Below are 19,628 nucleotides of genomic sequence, written 5' to 3' on the forward strand. Positions count from 1 at the left end.
ACACAGATTCCAGCGGTGTTAGCCTCGGCACTGTCCTTGCACAGCGCAAACCTGGCTTTCCTGAATATGTCGTGGCCTATGCCAGTCGCACCCTTACGAAAGCTGAGACCAATTACACTGTCATGGAAAAAGAATGTCTGGCGATCATCTGGGCTCTTACTAAGTTCGGGCCTTATTTGTATGGCCGCCCATTTGATGTCGTCACCGACCACCATGCACTATGTTGGCTGTCATCGTTGAAGGATCCTTCAGGTTGTCTTGCCCGCTGGCCAGTTCGCCTGCAGGACTACGATATCCGTGTGCTGTACTGCAACACACGCCAACATTCTGATGCCGACGCCCTATCACACTCTCCCTTGCCTGACGACAATACCTGCTGCTCACTATCCCAGCTAGCTGTTTCTACAATCAGTCTTGAGGCTATCGCTTCCGAGCAGCGCCAGGACCCATGGATTGCCTCGATTATAGACTTGCTTGCTGACCCATCACCCCTGTCAACCACTCGTACGTTGCGTCGTCAGGCTCGCCATTTCGCGGTTCGCGACAACCTGCTTCACCGACGCAATTATGCCGCAGACAGCCGCCAGTGGTTGTTAGTAGTTCCTCGCAGTCTGCGCTCCGAAATCTGTGCATCCTTTCACACCGATCCACAGTGCGCACACTCGGGAGTTTTCAAAACCTACCAGCGCCTTCGACAGCGCTTCTACTGGCGGAGAATGTACAAGTACGTTCAACAGTTCGTTCGCTCCTGCCCCGACTGCCAGGGCCGGAAATCTTCACCCCAGCTCTCGCCGGCTGGTCTGCAGTCTCTACCCTGCCCTACCCGGCCGTTCGGGCGCGTTGGAATTGATTTGTATGGGCCACTTCCCTTGACGTCGGCTGGTAACCTCTGGGCTATTGTGGCAGTAGATCACCTCACACAATACGCCGAAACCGCTGCTCTCCCAGCAGCTACAGCGTGTGATGTTGCCTCATTCCTGCTTCGCCGATTCATCCTGCTGCATGGTCCACCCCAGGAATTGCTCAGTGATGGTGGACGTGTCTTCCTGTCGGAAGTGGTTGAAGCCATTCTTAAAGAGTGCCACGTTATTCATCGCACAACTACGGCGTACCACCCCCAAACCAATGGCCTCATAGAACGCTTCAACCGCACGCTCGGCGACATGCTTTCAATGTACGTCGCCTCCTACAACACGAACTGGGACGCCATTCTGCCCTTCGTGACCTACGCGTACAACACCGCTACTCAGAGCACCACTGGCTTTTCGGCCTTTTTCTTACTATACGGTCAGCACCCGTCGCATACCATCGACACAATTTTACCTTACTGGCCGGATGCATCCGAGGGCTCACCTATTTCTGCCACAGCACGGCATGCTGAAGAATGCCGTGACCTCGCACGTGCCTTTACTTCCAACAACCAAGAGCGCCAGAAGAGCACTCGCGGCGACTCCACTTCCGCGGTCACCTTGCTTCCTGGCGCGCTTTTGTGGCTCTCTGTCCCGTTCACCGCCCCTGGCCTCTCATCGAAACTACTCCCGAACTATGAAGGCCCTTACCGCGTCGTCGAACGCGCATCTCCCGTGAATTTTGTTATCGAACCAGTTCAACCATCTTTGGACCAGCGCCGTCATGGACGAGACATTGTCCCCGTCGACTGGCTCAAGCCATACTACGATCCTGTCATCCTGACCAGCTGTTAGGTCGCCAGACGGCTCCCTTATCAATCCCGGGGTAATTGTAGTGGAGAGAGACGCTAGTCGGTCCAGTGCTTTGGCTCGCAACGGCATTCGTGCTTGAAAGCTGTGGCTCGTTTGCCTGTCGTCGCTGCGCTGCTCCGATCTCTAATAAACCCTTTACAATTTCAATTTTTTGTGCAAGTAATGTCTGCGTCTTCGAGTAGACCAGCTCATGAACTAGAATTTTGCTATCTGCCACAGGCAACCTTTAAAAATTTTTTGAAAGTGTTGGCTGAAACACCCCGTATTTATGGCCTCTGCATGCAAGAGGCGATGTTTCCATCCCTAAGGCACAAATGTTGTAAATAATTAGAAGAGGTTCTTTCTCTTTTTTTTGTCGCCATTTGTTATCATTGCTTATTGGAAAGAGACTCAATATTGAGACACATATCACTCGCATGCTTTTCACACGCCGTTATTAGAAGACTGCCGAAGGGGTCACTGAAGTCTGCAGGTTTTTATCAGGGTCAAAAAAGCATGCAAAGTAATTTGAAGTGAGGTGAACATAAGTCCACATATTCATTCTCTAGGCTTAGGCTATCCATTTAGTTGGCTACCTCCTTCTCTTTCAAAAATATAATAAACATTGTCCTGTGTATATATTTGAATATATTGTGTCTGTGCAAGGTTTTCTCAGCGGAAGTAAAAAAAAAATGTTGAAGTGAGGAAACAGGGATGAGGCAGCCGCCGCTGGTGCTTCTGATGCGCTTGTCCTCCTATTGTCAGTATTTGCTGAAAGAAAGCGTAAGTATGAATTAAAAGCCATGCACGTCTGCGCTAACAATGATGCCGGAAACTTTTAGCCACTACAAAAGTGAAAAGGTAGAGGCAACGCAAAAGCTTCGTCAACGTATGTGGGGAACAGAACTCCGGTAATGACACTTTAAGGGCGGGGGGCTCTGCCCCCCCGGGAAAACTCCGGCGGGGGGGGGGGGGGGGGGGCGGCTCGAGCCCCGGAGCCCCCCCATAGTTGGCACCTATGTCTAGCCCGAGCCCCAATTACATAGCGCTGGCGATCCGGCTGCGGAGCTCTGCGTGGTGCACTTCTTCTTCCTTAGAGTTGCCTTGCTTTTGAGTATTCAATGTGGGTGGTTCCTTGTAGGCCTTTAGGAATACTGAACCGAAAGGTTTATCTGGTGTTCCACAGCTATGCATTGTAATCTGCCTCTGCAATTTTTTCATTGATGTGTTTACCTATTCTTCTTGATGCTGTAACAGCACTGCAATCACTCCACTTATTTTCTGCAGGCCTCACAAATGCAACGAGCCTAGTTGAAAGTATCACTGCCAAAATGGCATGCCACACCCGTTCCAAAGTCGTCGGTCAAGTCGAGGTTGGCGCGCAATGCAGTTTGCCTCTGGCTCACAAGTCTGTCGGGTGCTCGTTCAAAGCAGGGAGCGAGTCTCGGAGCGTGCAGACTACGGAGACTGTGGAACAGTTAAGCACCAGCTCAGGTAGGCAGTCACTGGCACTTCTCATACTTTTGCTTGCTTGTGTGAGCTTGTGGTAAGTGGCGAGTAGGTCATGCCAAGCCCGGTCATGCCTAGCTTGGCACGACTGGCTCAAGTGTGTATGACATTCTTGTGCTGAGGACAAATAAGCAGGTTTGTGATTCTTGTCTGCATTCTGATTGGGGCAAAATGCAAAAATACTGCTCAACTGAGCACATTGAAGCACCTTACAGTGCTCCCACTCCTGCGCCAAATCCGCCATATTTCGCCATACGAGATTTTTTGCGCCATCTTGATAAAAATACGCGATTTTGCGCCGAAGTGCGCCAAAATTAGTGCCTGCGTATTACATGTGTGGCCGCAGTGGCCCGCAGACGTGCGTAGCGCGCATGACTAAAGCGGCTTCATAAATCGAACGGCAACTGATAATCCGAGCTCGATGGGGACCGCCTAAAGGTACAAATAATTGGGAGCCTGAAATATCCAAATTCGCCAGAAAATAACTGAATTTATTCCACCAGTGGATAAAAAAGACATTATTCTCGGTTGACCACTTTCGGGGATACGTTCACTTTTGCGGGATTTCGCATCACTAGCGTCAGTGTCAGCATACTTGGTAGTGTGCCAGGAACACTATCATCTGTCAACGTGTCCAGTGCTAGTCATGCGAAAGTCGCGAAAGTGAAAGTGTCCCGGAAAGGGATCGTCCAAACATAAAGTCGAAGTATGTCATTGTGCACGCTTGCCTACGATCTGGTCAGTCCGTATCTCTACCATTGTTATGGTGTCGCCACAAATAGACGAAAGTGCAATTAGTGCATGCACCTAATCTTCAACCTTTGGCAACAGGACCGCGATTTTGTAGTGATGCCTTTTCCGCTGCCTCTCCTTGCTTCGTCAGTGGTATAAGAGCAGCGCTCTGCCTGCGTTATGGTATCAACCGGCAGAAAACAGTGGGCGATAAGGGCGGCATATAGAATCGAGCGGAATGCATGGCTACAAAATCGCTGCGCAGGAAACAACCGCGCTATCATAGCCGCATGATAACGCTTTTTTTTTTTTTTTTTGAAACAGTCAATGTCCTCGTCGAGGGAGACATCGAGGGTGTAGCCAGCGCCGCTTAAACAACTTAAGTCGCCGCGACCGTATTGCTAGTTACCACGTCAATGAATAAACGCTGGACACGTGGGGCCAACCCGAATGCACTCCCGAATGGCTTGCTGGAGTTCGCTTGCCTGACGGTTTGGGTGCGGTCGGTGCTGAATTAGCCATGCTTCACTAGTTTCGGTTTCCAGGAGGTGTCGGCAATATGGCTGACCATCATACTGCGGCGATGCCAGCGACGTATCAACGCCAAAATATTGCTATTTCCGCTCAACTCGGCGGTAAAATTAGCACGCAGTCCTGCAGGCGGAGTCCAAATTATATAGAATGGCGTACCTTAAGGTGTCCGAAATTTCGGTTGTACTTATACTTTAAATTTATGGGCCAGTGATGGTGCCTCATAGTAGTCCGAATAATGGAGCTTGTTTGAATTGCTGGTGTCGAAATAATCGGTCGACGCCAGTTGTGAATCGACCACTTGCTGAACAGAGGGTTCAGCCTTACGACGAGAAATAGACCGTTGAAAAATACCTGGTGTCGTCTAAAGCAGTGACTGAGTGTTTCCACGAGGAGCTCATCAAGGCTGGTCTGGCTCACTGGCTCAGAAAAGCATTGATGACATTGTCTGGCCAGGTGTTTCTGACAGATGCTAGAGCCTTGCTGAAAACAGAACAAAGTGTCAGCTGTCAATGAAAAAAATCATACGATGTAAAAGGCAACATCTGAGCAGCTTCACTCAGCTTGAAACAAACTAATTGCAGCACACTGTGTGAACAAGGTTGTTGTCTTCATTTAAATTAAAAGGAAACTCATGTATTCAGAGGCAGGGCAACATTGTTTTATGGCAAGCAAATACATTTTGAAATAATGCTTGCCAATTTTAAGTGTTTGAAATAGCTTAGGATGTGTCCAGCATGTGGCATTTATTAGCTACAGAGTGCTCCGAAATCTGTATCTAGATGCTCCAAACTGCTCCAAAATTAAGATTTTGCTACTTCAAAAATTGCTCCAAATCTCAATTCGTCAGTGGCACCACTGACCTTAGATGGTAGAGCTTAATCCAGAGCCCCCTTGCCCTGATGTCTGTTGTAGCCCTTACATTGCTTTGCAATAACGTTACACCCATTGAGTCTCTTAGTTATGCCTAAATCAGCAATTTGTGTAAGAATTTGAATATACATAAATGCGTAACTTAAGTCGACATCTGTGTTTAAGGTGAACAAAATTGAAACAAAAAATTTTAAATGCACTAACTACAAAACACACTTCGGTATATCAATGTGCATTCATTCATTGAGAGGTGAAAACTGCAGGGAACTGTTGGAGTTCTTGTTCTGGGACCGCTTTGAGTCATGACATCCCACAGCATATGACAAAGCAGGGCTAGGCATGCACAACTCTGTCATCAGGCAATGAGCAGCATGCACTGGGCACCTGAGGTGCACACCAGCAATCACTTCAGTTGACCTGTAGGCATCTTGAGTTGACTGCTTGGCCATGCACTCGTTTTGATGCTCTCCCGTCGATAGCACCTTCAGGTATTTTGCGCAGTGTCTGCAGACTGTAGTGGCTCACGTGACCTCTTCTGTGCTGCCAGTTTGTCACAGCGGATAGTTATTCTTGCGCGGCACTCTTGTTACAATGCACTACAAGCTCATCCGCCTTTGCTGATGCAAAAAGTCAAGCCTAGTGAGCAATTCTAGTGAGCAATTCTTGTGCTTGCCCTGTACCGGTGCTATGCGGAGAATGCAGAAAATACCTGACTAAAGCTTCAGCAATAATAATTAATCATTGTGGTTTCCAGAAAGGAAAATTCAGGGAATTGCCACTTATCAGAATAAAAGATAAAATAATTTGTAATATTGAAAATAAGTTTATTACATTGCAGTTATTCCTAGATTTCAAAAAAGCGTTCGGCTCTGTTAAACATGAAATATTATTCCGTAAATTGCTGTTTCATGGAAGAAGAGGTATTAACATGATGAACATAGTATTAAGGGCCCCATGTCACAGAAAATATGGTGTCAACGTCAGCCGCCGCCAGCATGCTCAGTCAGAAAAAATTATAATAGGAAGGGCCCGGTATCCACCAGCTCGTCCCGTGCTAACCAGGAAACAGGCAATAGCCTGGCACCTCCTGCAAACAAGCATGTATCCTAACCCGATGGCCTGCAGCAGATTCTATCCAGGGCAATACAATGATCAATGCAAATTACGTAAAGGTAGGGCGGATCTGCCACATATTCTATGGGCATGCTCGAAGGCGGCTGCTTTCGAGGGCCGCAAAATTCAAAACCGGCAGCAGCGGAAGACCCTGCTGCTCAGCTCAGAACAGCAAGACCAGGCTTGGGCCGTCCAGCTAGCCGAGGCAGCCGCTGAGACCCAGGGGATCTCAGCCGTCTGCTAGGCGGAGGGAGGCTGCATCTGTGCTGGTGATTGCTGGCACCAATGATAGTTGAATCTCTCTCTCTCCCGAACCACTACCGCACAGAAGTGTTACTGAACTAATTGAATTTCTCAATGTAAAATGCGTAGGAAAATTCCCAAATTCTAATTAACACACAGCCTACAGATATCATAATGTCGAATTGTAATTTGAATATACAAGAAATAATTTGAATATACAAGAGAACATAATTCTATTACGAGGAGACTCAATCACAAACCCCTTTTATCTTGCTTACGAGGGTGTGAAGCATTGATAAGTCAATGCTTGTAGCCTCTGACTTACGGGGGTACGAGCCATTGCTCTGCCCGGCACTGCCACTGGGATCGGCCCACCATTGTTTTCTATCGGGCCTCGTGTCGTGGAAAATTCGGTGTAGGCGTCAATGGTGCCCATAACGCTATTGCGTTCCACTCGAAACGCGAAGCTTAAGCGTTCTACAAGTTTTTAATAGGTATTAACAAAAGCTTATTAATAGCTATTTATCATCTCGAATACAGTGCACAGTTGTAAACGGTATCCCATCCGCTTTTGGCACAATATGTACAGGTGTTCCACAGGGCTCCATTTTAGGGACCTTACATTTAGGGCCCTTACAAAAAATAGAATGTGTGAGCTCTATAGGTTTTCTTGTAGTGGTCATTAGTGAACAGTTAACCTGGACTGAGCATATTAATTACTTGCGTTTCAAAATATCATGCTCAGTCGGTCTGATACATAAATTGAGGCTTCTTCTACCAACTTGGCTGATGAAAACAACTATATTTTACCCTTATTCAGTCACTTCTTTATTACTGCTTATTTGTCTGGGGTAGAACAACATATACAAACCTAAACTCTTTATTTATCTTACAAAAAAAAAAGAGCAATTGGAGCAATTTTTAATATTCCCTACACTTCGGGTACACGAGAATACTGGCAACTACTGGGTCTTCTTAACATTCGTAAGTTAATAACACTTCGATCATTACTTGATCCACAGCAAACTTAGCTTTTGTTCAGTTGCACAGCCTGATGGTGTTTATGAACTTCGATATGTTTCTCGCAGGACTCCTGATGATAGAACTAACTGTAGGCTTCAAACATTTGAATATGCCATTATAGCTTTCCTCAATGATAACAAAGAACTGGAAAATCTAATACACGAGTTTCCAAATAAAATGCTGTACAAAAAAAAGTTATCTATTTCTTAGGTCATAACACCAAAATTCGACCTTTTGTAGTCTTAATGTATGCCTATTATTTATTTATTTATTTTTGATTGTTGACGCTGTTGCTCCTTTTCACAGCTGTAATTCAAAAAATGGTCATGTTGCAACATATGTATACTGCGCAGAATTATGGATGTTTTTTTTTGTGTGTGTGTGATTCTAAAGGCCGTTTCACGTGCTGCGACTGGAGCGAAAAAAATCGGTGCAGTCGCACGCATCGCAATACGATTTTTTGAGGGAACATTCACATGACTGCGATTTCAACAATGCGACTGGTGCGACGCCCAAGGTTGCTTGCTGCCAGGTTTTGTCACACACGCTGCATAATTGTTTTAATGTAATGAAAAAGACATGCGCGTCGTAATATAATTGACCTCTCTTTATTAGGACCAAATAGTACGTGTGTTTTGTAATTTAAAAACACTTCAAAGTTTCATTTGTTCTGGAGCGCGCAACAGCGGTTTATGAAGTTCAACACGAGGAGACATGGCGGATGTAAACAGCTGTTCGCAACTGGTCGTTCAGCGCTCTGTGCTGTCTCGTGTGTCTTTTATGCCCGTGTCATTCTTCCTGCGATACAACAAATTACAAGAGGACCTAACAACAAGCCCATATAGCTGTTGTCATCGCGTATGCAGTATTCGGAATTCGGCTGCAGCAAAGTCGTCATGTCAACGCAGAGACCCTCGCGCTACCTGTGATTAACGTCAGCTTCTGAAAAAAGGATTTGTGTGTATTGCTCGTGATTGCGCATTAGCGGTTCCTGCTCCTAGCAATATTCTTGCACCGAACTTAGCAGCAAGCACCAACCCATATGTTTACGTCTGCCCCTGAAGGAAGCCGCAAATGATCTCTGTGTAATTATTGAGCATGCAATGGAATTTGTGTTGTGAACGTTAATCTTGGCACCAGCCAGGTTCTTCCGTTGCGGCTCGTGTGCTGTAATTATTCATACAAGTGTTCTCTGAATATTTCGAAAGGTGTAAAAGCAGACAACACATCATTTTTTTTAGGATCTGCAGTCACTTGTGTACGTAGTATGGTATCATTCTGGCAGACATGGGCGTTGTCTATTTCCTCGTCCTGTTTCTTGCGCTGTTAGTGTGCTGTGAATCTGTATCAAGAAGCTTAAGTTAATATGCTGCAGTACGTAGCTCAGCTGCGTAGCGCCACAGCTAACATTAAAATACCTTGTTAGGAGTGTGTTTGTTTGTTTAATAACAAAATCAAACGCTCAAATTTTGTATTCATAGTGGCAAGTGTAAAGTAAGAAGCTATCGAAACTATCCGCTAATAGCATGCGTGTGATTCTATCTGCTTGAGCACATTATCTTAAAAGTGAGGCTGAAAACCCCAGATAACCAAAAACATATGCAACTGGAGCAGGCGCTATGGTTCCTTTCCTGGAAATGAAAGCCAGCATCCCAGTCTGTTAAGCTAGTCATGTACTTAACCTATATTAGACCAATGTTAGAGCATGCTAACTGGAGCCATTTCAAACTAGATTATTTGACGAAAATAAGAAAGTGCGAAGAAAGCGTCAAGGTACAATGTAATGTGGTATTCCCGAGCCGATTGTATCAACAAAACTTTATGCCTCCCTGAATTGCCTGCGTTAACCCAATGCTGAAAACAGGGGAAGCTGATTCCCTTTCTTGCTGTTGAAAAGCTGCTAGAATTTTAACAACAGACTACATATGTTCCGAGGGAAAGTGAGGGGCACTGACAATATCTCTAAGCTTTTGCATGAGCTTTCACCTTGAATGCGAATGGAATAAAAATATTTACCTATTTACCTAACTGCAACGTGTGCAGTTGTCCTTATTTAATGCGATGCAGCACATACTCATATGCAATGTTTGCTTATGACCGCACAGGTCACATAATGTAATGTATGCAGAGCTCGGTGAACTCACTCAAACGTCAGCTCACTGAGACTTCGAACTAACCATGAGTCTGAGTTCATGTGAGCCTGGCTGAGTGGAATTTCGGTGAATACGAGTAAGAGCAAGCTCGGTTTAGTAAACTTTTGGTGGATATTGGCACGTGGTAGTCAGGGCAAGCTCAGCTGACTAATTTTGCTGAATATGAGTCAGAGCAAGCTCAGCCGAGTAGAAGATTGGTGAATATTTTATTTATTTTATTTATTTACAGTACTGCTACTCTCATTTGAGAGCGTGGCAGTTGGGCAATACAGCATACATGTATGTCAGTACACATCTAGGCAGAACAGTTAATTGAAAAAAAAAGGGAAAAAAAAAACTGCCCAAGGATGGCAATATAAGAAGGAAGCTGAGTTTAGGAACAAAAATGCATGTTTTCACATGACAGTTAATTAACAGGATACTAGCAGTGAAGAACACATGTAAGTAACCAATCATACATGAAATAGGAGCAAACCGAAAGATAACACATAACGCGTCAAGAAATTTTAAAGTTGTGTGAAGAGATTCGCTAAAACATATACACTTTGAGAATGAGAAGAAACGAATTGACAAGAAATAAAAATCTAGGCAAGCAATTAGCAGGAAAATGGCAGTTACAACAATCATCTTAGGACTAGAAGTAATACAGTAATGAAAATTTATTTGGGAACAGAGCGTAGCATATGTCCACGTAACGGCAACCAACGAGAAAAAAAAAAGTAAAAAGCAAAATGGGACGTCGAAAGCAACACAATGCAAAATTTATGACGATGATTCATGCCATGAGAAATGATTTTATTTACGCACTGCAGCTTCTACTCGTGAGGTAAATTCAGACAACGATTCCATAGTGGTTATAGCATGATCAAGTTGGTTCCATTCAGCTACTGTAAGGGGAAGAATGAATACTTAAACATGTTGTTGTTGCATGTGTATTCTGTTAAAGTATACGCATGTTTGTTACGTGTTTTTCTAGCCTCAGAAAATGAAATGTACCTGGACACACCCATCTTAGTTATTTCTTAGAAGCTGAAACAAGAACTTCAAGCGAGCATCTTTTGCTCTGGTAGATAGCATTTGCAATCCAGACTGCGATAGAAGATTAGTCGGTGAGTCAGCGCATTTATATTTGTTGTGAATGAATCTTATGGCCTCTCTTTGTGCTGCCTCCAATTTTGTTAAGTTGGTCATTGTATGAGGAAACCAGACTGAGTTTGCATATTAGAGAACTGGCCTAACGAACATTGTGCAGGCCAGTAGCATCGTTGATGTCGTACAGAGAGCAAGGCTTCTTTTGAGGAAGAATAATCTGCGTAATGCTCCTGCGGTGATATGGTTGAGCGACCGATGTCATTTTCCAAACCAGACCGCGAAATAGCTTGTGGGGGGTCTTCCCCAACCCGTAGTGCGTGCAATCGCAGCTACGTAGGGTTCGGGCGAATAAGGCAGCAAGCGAGTCAACTCAACGTTTATTGCTGCGGGCAATAAAACACACTTGCACAGGGAAGTCCGCTCTGTATAATAAGTAATAAATAGGCTTGCCTCGTTGCGTGTGGAAGTCACGCAAGCGAGGTCACTCAAGGGTTGCAGCGGGTATATCCGTAATAGCAGGTCAGGTGTAGCGAGGTCAGAGAGGCCCGGGGGGTCTCTCGGTCGCGCTATTTTATACCTTTTTACCTTTTCGTGAGAGGAATGTCCTCCTCGCCCGTCGGATACTTTCTCTCTTCCTGCGCGGGTACGCGCGTCGCGAGAGGCGAGTGAGAACCGGAAAAAGGCAAAGTGCCTCTCTCTCGTGTCCGCTCGGCTCCCGCCGCGTGTGCTACGTGCGCATGCGACGGCGAGCACACACAGGAAAAGATGGCGGCGTGTGCTCCCCACAAGCTCTCGGCCAATTTCGACTGAAAATCGCAGCGAACGCTGCGGCGTTGCGACGCTGCAACCAACCGGTTGGTCGCAGCCAAAAATCGCAGAATCGGCCCTGCAACTGCGATTTTTGTCACATGTGACGGAAATAGCACTTCTGGTGCGACGAAAATCGCACCATGTGAAATGGCCTTAATGCTGCCATACGAGGAAACTTGCTGCCATCTCAGATGCACTGTTTGTCACCACTAGGAGGGTAGACCTCGTCTGGGACACACAGCCTTTAGCCTCCCCACTGATATGGTGATGTATGTTTGAATGCTGTATGTGAAAAGTGAATCTTGCGATAAACTTAAAAAAAGAAAATTTAAAGTCTGATGACTAAAGGAGTGAAGCTGAAGACTCATTGAAGAAAGCGATTGAATAGTACCATAGTCCCTTAATAGCTTTTCCTGGTTACAAAACTCCCACCTCAGTTTGATATAGCGCCAGCGCCGGCCGCTAGGGGCGCCATAGTAACAGAATAGCTACCTAGCTGAGCGGCCGCCCCAGGCACCGGTGGTATTTTTTCTACAGTGGTCGCATTGCGGCCAAACGCCCGGCTTCTTTTCGATTTTATTTACATTCTTTTTGGCATAGCAGTTACAGTATTCAAACTTGAACATCTGAAAGTATTTTCTAGCTGAAATCAAGGCGCGTAGAAAAGTAAACAATCTCAAATTCTGCTGGCGGCTTCGTGTGTCAGCAGACAATGCGCATAGAATTGTTCTTACTGAGAAATCTGTCGTTAGTTGGCCCAACCGGCTTCGATTAAAAACGTTTAAGCCATCTTTATGCACTGTACAAAGAATAGGACATTAGTGGCGTGGCGTTGCCAATAAATGACAACCTGAGCTCAAGGTCGTGTGCTGTTACTGAATTCCGATTGCACTTGAGCCATTAAGGCGATGGTGCCAGATTCTAATCGCACGTAACTTAAAATGTTCTATGACGTCAGAATTAGTTTGGAACAGGTACATTGGCAGATTGTAGCCATGAATGAAACGCTTCCTTGAAGGGAAGTATTGTCATTTTTCATGTATCGGCAAGCTTTGCTAGTTTTCGTGCGTATTATTCCAAATGTGCGACAAGGTTTTCAAACGCGATTTTCGTTGTCAATATACCCTATGAAAACCCAAACGGATTATTATGCCCGATTGACTCAGCACTGCGCTTATTAATCTCTAACTCCCACATGCAGAGGGACAAGGATTGACAGTTCGTTGCACTTGATACCATACCTCCTTGGCGAACTGCGACACATAGTAGTATTTGAATTGCAAGCTTTCTTTGAAGTAAATGTAGCCGTTCTAACTCGCGAAAATTCTTATGAGGAATAACATTTAATTTTCGCTTTCACTCTGCACTGCTGTATACTAGTGTAGAGTTTTCTGTGTCAATAAAACTTTCAGATCGTTAATCTGAAAGTTTTATTCACACAGAAAACTGACATCTTCTTTTTCTGTTGCATTAAGTTCCTAATGTGCCATTTATCATGGCTGGAAGCCTACTTTGCTTCAGGAAACAAAGTTACTTCTGTGGCATGGCCCTTTTGTAAGCCGCACAGCGTTGAGGTAACAACCTTAAGCAAATGGTTATAATTGTCAATAGCTGTTATGAACAGCGTGCGAAATCCATAGGCAAGAACTCGAACTAAGTTGTTAAACAAATAATTTGCCATCTATAAATATCAACACACAGACAGTGCAATTAATGGTTACAGGTCATAAATATTTCATTCTTTAAACCAGAACAAAGTTTTTATATGTGCTTATGTTCTCATGGAGGTACTAATAGGCACCGCTTTTATTTGCAATATGTAAATGAAACAAATCTTGTAAACAGAACAGGCTACTGGGAATGGCACACGCACACACGCGCACACACAGGCCGTGGAAAACACGAATGGCAGTAGGCCTGAGGCGCGGCTTGTCCCTCGGCAACGATACGGCATCACCGTTTATCGTGAAATCATCTGTACGGACATGGATGATGGATCAAAGTGCTTCGTGCGCACACGCACATGCTTGGACTCGAAGCTGAAATCGTCCGTTTCTTGCCGTGGTATGGCTCACTTCCAATTCTCGAAGTGCTCACGAACACTCGGCATGCAAAATAGTGATACCTTTTCGGTAGTGCCTTTGTAGCCGGAATGGCCTTCCGGCACACAACACCTGAATGCCATCATCAGGCGAATGTGCCGCTATAATTGTAGAATGCCAGAATTCGGATCTTACCTAAAAATCAATCACAAATATAAAGTACACGTCCAAACTTTCAGCCCACGCCGGCGGCATCTGCAGTCTCTCTGGGTTTAACACGGAGAAAGGTGGCCTCTCAGCTGCGGTGGCGCCGCAGCGCAGCGGCTTCATGTGACATATCAAGGTCTCCCATACATGGCTTGCACGTGACGTCACGTCCGCCCGCGCCGCTGCGTCCGCGCCATGCCGGAGCATCGCGCGGGCCGCCTTCGCACCTGATCGCGTGCGCTTATGCGGTCTCGCTGTGTTTTCTAAGCTGATTTCACCGCTCCTCGCGAGAAATGCCACCCGTTTACAGTAGGCCTGTGTTTAACGAGGCATTTTACGCAGGACTGATCGGTTCAGCGCGTGCACGATATCAAGAAAAAGTGAAACTGTGCGACGATGTGGACCCGTACATGTTGCGACTGAGTGCGGATACGACGATGGACGTTAGCGCTTTCCCCGAGGTCTCGCACGGATGCATTGTAAACTGCCTAGTTTTCTCTTCAAGCTTCGCGACACTGGAGGAAATGAAGGCTTATAAATCGCTTGAATCCCACAACTACTTCACAAGCGGTTGGGTGAAAACACTGTTGGCAAAGCGGCTGCAAGGAGAAAAGGTGCTCCTACTAGGAGATCTAGGCTGCAGCCCCCGTTTTCCATGCCGCATTTTGTTTATAACATTCAGAGGCATTCCCTGGTTAGTCAGTGGTGCATGCAGGAGACACGCAAGATTGGAGCTTGGTGCAGAGAAGAAACGAACTGATACTGTCCATTTAACAATCACACAAATGCGGAGTTTATGTGCTAGGGTCTGAAAATTTTCAAACAGGATATGCAGCTTGCGCGAGTGTTTTGTGGCTGGGAGAATGATGTGCATACTTTCCATGATTTATTTGGAGCGATATTTCTGCATTGTTTACATGTATGTTTTGCTTTCAACAGTTTCCAACGGGCTGGGCTGTCTGTGTATGTGCGGTCGTCGTCACCGTCGTCGTAGCGGTTTTCGGGTGGCGTTGCGCCGACTCCAAAAGCTCTTGCCGGTGCAGCGGTCACCGCGTAGACCTCGGGATTTGTTCGTTTAAACCATCGCCTTGCAGCACGCTCGTAGCTCGCAGTGCCTTCATTATTTGCTTTGTAGCCTAGCAAAAGCGTTGACGCCCAGTCCGGGTTCGTTTATTCACAGAGCTTGGACGGTCTTCCTACAAATGCAAACAAATGTGATTCTAGTGCAGCGTTAAGTGCGCATTATGTAATATTGCGCAGGCTTAGCTGTTACGAAGTGGGCGCCGCACACTCGCCCTTGAGATCAGTACGCTTGATCCGCACAGGCTGCGCCGCTTCGAGCTAAGTGCTTTCTTTCGTTCGTCTTGCCATTCCACAACCTTCGGAAGCCAAAAAAGGTTCGTGTTTGCCGACTCCTTCCTCGAGCTGCTTTTACTGCGGTTGCAACACCCAACAACTGCGCAAATAGCCATTGCAAAACAGTGCGATTCGCATACGACTAACAGCGTGGTGCCATATGGTGGTGCTCCGGGTGCTCCGGTATGGCGGAAACCTAACCCAGCATTGGCGGAAGTGACGTCAGTGCAAGCCATGTATAGAGTGACGGCGGAGTTTCGTGACCAGAAAAGTATTGAGGGACTATCATAGTACTAACAGTGGTGTGTCAGAAGTTCACAGTGTAGAGGGGATGTTTAATTTTGCTTTGTCTTGGCATCATATAATAAACTGATGTGACCAAAGAGAAGTATAGTGCCGGACTTTAGTGATCTCTATCGTGCATGCTTGTAGCAAACAAACTTTGTTTTCACCGTAACACTGTGGATCTTGCTCATTTGGCATAAGTGAAGAATGAGCCTGATGTTTAGATTGTGTAGGGTTTTTAGTATAATTTTGTGTTGTGAACAAAATGATGTGCAATTGGCCGATCCAATTACTTTTATGCTTCTGTGGGCAGGGAAGCATAAGTGACTTCTTACAAACAGTCAAGCAAAAGGAGTTGCATCAGAGCGACAGTTGTGACTATGCGATCGACGTCCTGTCTGCTCTCATTACACACAAGTGCAAGCGTTTGAGGGAGAAGCCACTTCATTGGCACTTCTGCCATCGGAGCTGCCTCTCAGGTCTGGCTATTTTGAACTGACAAACTTAGTGCATACAATGCACGCTAACAATCGCATCTGCAAAGTATTACACTGCTAAGCCCTGCGAAAAGGGCTCAAATGTCAAACCAAAAGCCGTCCACCCTAAGCCTCGCAGGCTCTGCATTCTCAGACGGTGAGTCAACGTTAATCTCGCAGGTGCACCTGCATAAATTGCAGTGCTGTGATTTCACTCATGGCAATATGTCACTCACAGCCAGTACGTTTCCATACACAACTAGCACGTTCAGCAAGTGTCCCGTGCGTAACTAGTGACCAAAGCTTGCAATAAGCGACCGAAACAAAAATGGCCGATGGCGTAAAGAGTAAAAAATGCTCAGATTGACGTCAACTTTCTCAGGGAGGTTCCCATAAACAACAAATCAATGGCTTTGAAAAGAACATTTGGGAAGTTTCCATCTGGGTGCGCATCGAAGCCAGGCTTCTGGGGTGCATTAATGGATGAGCAGATGAGCACGCTTCCCCAACAGCACGGTAGCTTCAAGGTTCTGGTTGACTGAAGGTGTGGCCTAGTGCATGCATCATTGATCACGTGACGGTGCAGCCAATGGGGAGGAGGTGGCGCTGCCTAGTGATCACTCGATTATGAACTCCTCATGGGCAAGCGAGCGCGTTAAGACTGTTGGCGCATTTTGATTTGGCCTTACCGAGGTGCAGTTAGAACGCGGGCAACATTTAACCAAAGGGAGTTTAATGCTTTTGCATTCACACAAGTAAGCAGTCTTAAGTGCCTCCGCCGAATTGCCACATTTATTTATTCAGCTTTCCCACAATATACCTGTGTTATGCGGTAAAGCATGTGCAAAGCATTGCAGTGAAGCATCTTAAATTTGAAACATCGTATGTGTCCTTTCGTTATATACACGTGCAGAATCCGTCCCCAGTCAAGGTACAGCACCGAGATGTCTAATAACTGTTACAGCAGCCATTCAGAGCTGTTTCTGGCATTGCTGTGGCAATTGCGGCCTTCCTGACTGTTACGTTTTCCCAGTGGTTACATGTTTTTTCTGTGGTCTCGAAAAACGTATCGGTAGGGTTCTGCTGTAATACAGCAAAATAAAAAGCTAGCCATTTTGGTATATCTGATAGAGGTAACAGAACTGGAACTTGGATTCTAAAAGTGTCTGCCGTAAGCTGCATTGCATTCTGGTGCGTCAGGGAAACAACTGCCAACCTGTGAACATTGAAATGCATAAAAATTCTGCTCTCATGAGAAGGGGGAGTTGGCCAGAAGTGAAAGCAAACATCTTATTAAAGGGACCGACGGCCAATATTTGTGTTACTCACTTTAGTGTTTTTTGGAACGATAAGCTTGCTACTCAGAGTGTCGAATACTGCAATGGTGACACGGAGAATGTCATGGAGAATTTTTCTATCGGAAGTTGTGATCGTGATTTCCAATTCCTATGTTGGAAACAGTATTAGGTGAGTGTGATAACAATCGAACGTGGGCTCTGGGAAGAAGCATATGATGAGTGTAGCCCTAGCCGTAGGAAATTAATGTATTTTTTTTATTGAGGTGATGTTCATGTGGGCCATAATTTACAAACTGCTGAATTATTTCCCCGATAACTTTTATATTCTGTTGTTGTTTCCTGTTCGACTGGTATGGTCGTATGCAAGTCAAGCGAAGTTTTTTTCCTAGCCATTACAGCCACCATCTTCATGTGCTATTCCTTCATGTGAAGATGCAACAGCATTTATAGCATTCATTGGTCAACTTTGCCTTTCAAGAACCAAGCACGAGCGTGGACCCAAATGTAACCAGAAACTAACGTTGTGTACACTTGCCTGTCCTATTTTTACTCAGTTTTTTGTTTTATGTAATGTTATACGTTCACCTGCTGGTGTGTTAAAATGCATTGCACTTTGCAAAGGGAGGAGTTTGTTGGACCATTCCTTGTCAGTTCCAGCTATCAATTGCCACTATATTGTGATGGCAGAGCATGATGGCAGAGCACAAGGATCTTCTCCTTGTGCTCTGCCATGATATCACCAAAATAGTAGCATGAGTACATGCCAAATTGTTTCGCTTTGAACAAAACTGCAACCGAAGATGTTGTCATACTTTCTTAAGCCTATAAGGATGGCACTGAGAATATTCCAGGTTGTCAAGTAGTTTTCTCAAGTGAAGAATCGCGAGATCACTCAGAGAGAAGTTACCATATTTTTGCACGTATAACCTGCACCAAGAATTGTAAAAATTTCACAGTAAGGTCAGGGGGGTTGAGGTGCGGATTGCAAGAATTTCGATGTCAGGCATGGCTTCTTTTCAGCATGGCGTACGCTGCCACAAAGCCACACTTCAGGGCAAGATTCCCACCTACTCAATCCTTCGTTATCACGTGGGGAACCCCACCGTCTTTCCACTCTTTATTTGAAGCTTCCTTCTCCATTTTGTGTTTAGCAGTTAGCAAATAGTGCACTCGGCGCCGGTGAAGTAGAACGTGAGTAAACTAGAACCGGTCAAGTAGTGGAGCTCAGTGGCCCAGCAGCGTGTCCGATAATGGTGGAACAGAGTCACTGGCTGAAGATAGGACATGGACAAGTCGTTTGTCCCAAAATGGATAGTGTTTTATAAACATCTGAGGGCTGTATGCAGTAATTTTCACGGGTTATACGTGCATTTTTTTCCCCTTCTAGGCTCTTCTGAAACAGTGCTGGTTGTACGTTTTGGCGGGTTATATGGGGGAAAATATTTTATTTCCTAGGTGGCTCTTTACAACCTTACGTTACTAAACGTGTTGCCCAAATTCAGCATGTGATCAAGAAGAAACCTGCTGATGAAGTTTCATATGAGACAAAATCGTCGTGCCTGCAAATCATATGTTTTGCAACTTCCAAGAATGGCTTCCGCGCCTCGAATGCTCATTGAGGATCAGAGAGCAAGCTGGGTCAAAACATTTTAAAACTTTTTTCTAAGGGTTGTAGAAATTTCTGAAAGTCTTCGAATACTTAACATTCTCTTACTTTGTCATTTTTTACCTTTGTAAAAAAATAATTTTTATAGGTGGACTTCATTAACAGCATTCAAATGCATTCATGAAGCATTCAAATGCAGCAATATTGAGTAAATTAAAGAGTACCATTAGGAGTTCTTTCTTTCTTCATAGTAGAAATCACCCTTAAGATCTCATAAATAAAAAAAAATTTAAAAAGAAAGCTTTTCATTAAATTTAGCTTCTGTGTCCTTTTCTGGCATTTCAATATAACTTTTACTTTCGTTTTATTTGTGCAGTATCGAGGCCTTCCATTTCTCGATCAAGTGCCACATGTGACAACTCAAAGCAAGAATGTCTCCACCGATGTCACCTCTGTGAATATGAGACTGATAAACTGTTTCTTCTGGAAGCACATGCCAGCGTCCACACTGGCGAGAAGCCATTTCAGTGCCCTTCATGCCTTCGGAGCTTCTCACGAAAGACCAACCTGAAAGAGCAC

At 45.3% G+C, this 19,628-nt stretch overlaps 1 protein-coding gene and 1 long non-coding RNA gene across 4 annotated transcripts in view; one reads left to right on the forward strand and one right to left on the reverse strand.

Annotated features, from left to right (window-relative positions):
- The first annotated feature begins 2,942 nt into the window (after window positions 1–2,942).
- Window positions 2,943–19,628, forward strand: part of LOC119453641 (oocyte zinc finger protein XlCOF6) — a 791,503-nt gene continuing 774,817 nt past the window's right edge. The window contains exon 1 of the mRNA XM_049668312.1: window positions 2,943–3,194. Within this exon, the coding sequence (XP_049524269.1) occupies window positions 3,032–3,194 (163 nt within the window). The 5' untranslated portion in view covers window positions 2,943–3,031. The remainder of the gene's footprint in view (window positions 3,195–19,628) is intronic.
- LOC119453653 (uncharacterized) overlaps window positions 19,498–19,628 on the reverse strand; it is a 415,401-nt gene continuing 415,270 nt past the window's right edge. The window contains exon 7 of one of the 3 annotated variants that reach the window (XR_007467221.1): window positions 19,498–19,616. This is a non-coding gene — a long non-coding RNA (uncharacterized LOC119453653). The other 2 variants (XR_007467222.1, XR_007467216.1) reach the window with 2 other exon arrangements.

Source organism: Dermacentor silvarum, chromosome 5, assembly GCF_013339745.2.
Source record: "Dermacentor silvarum isolate Dsil-2018 chromosome 5, BIME_Dsil_1.4, whole genome shotgun sequence".
Taxonomy (NCBI): domain Eukaryota; kingdom Metazoa; phylum Arthropoda; class Arachnida; order Ixodida; family Ixodidae; genus Dermacentor; species Dermacentor silvarum.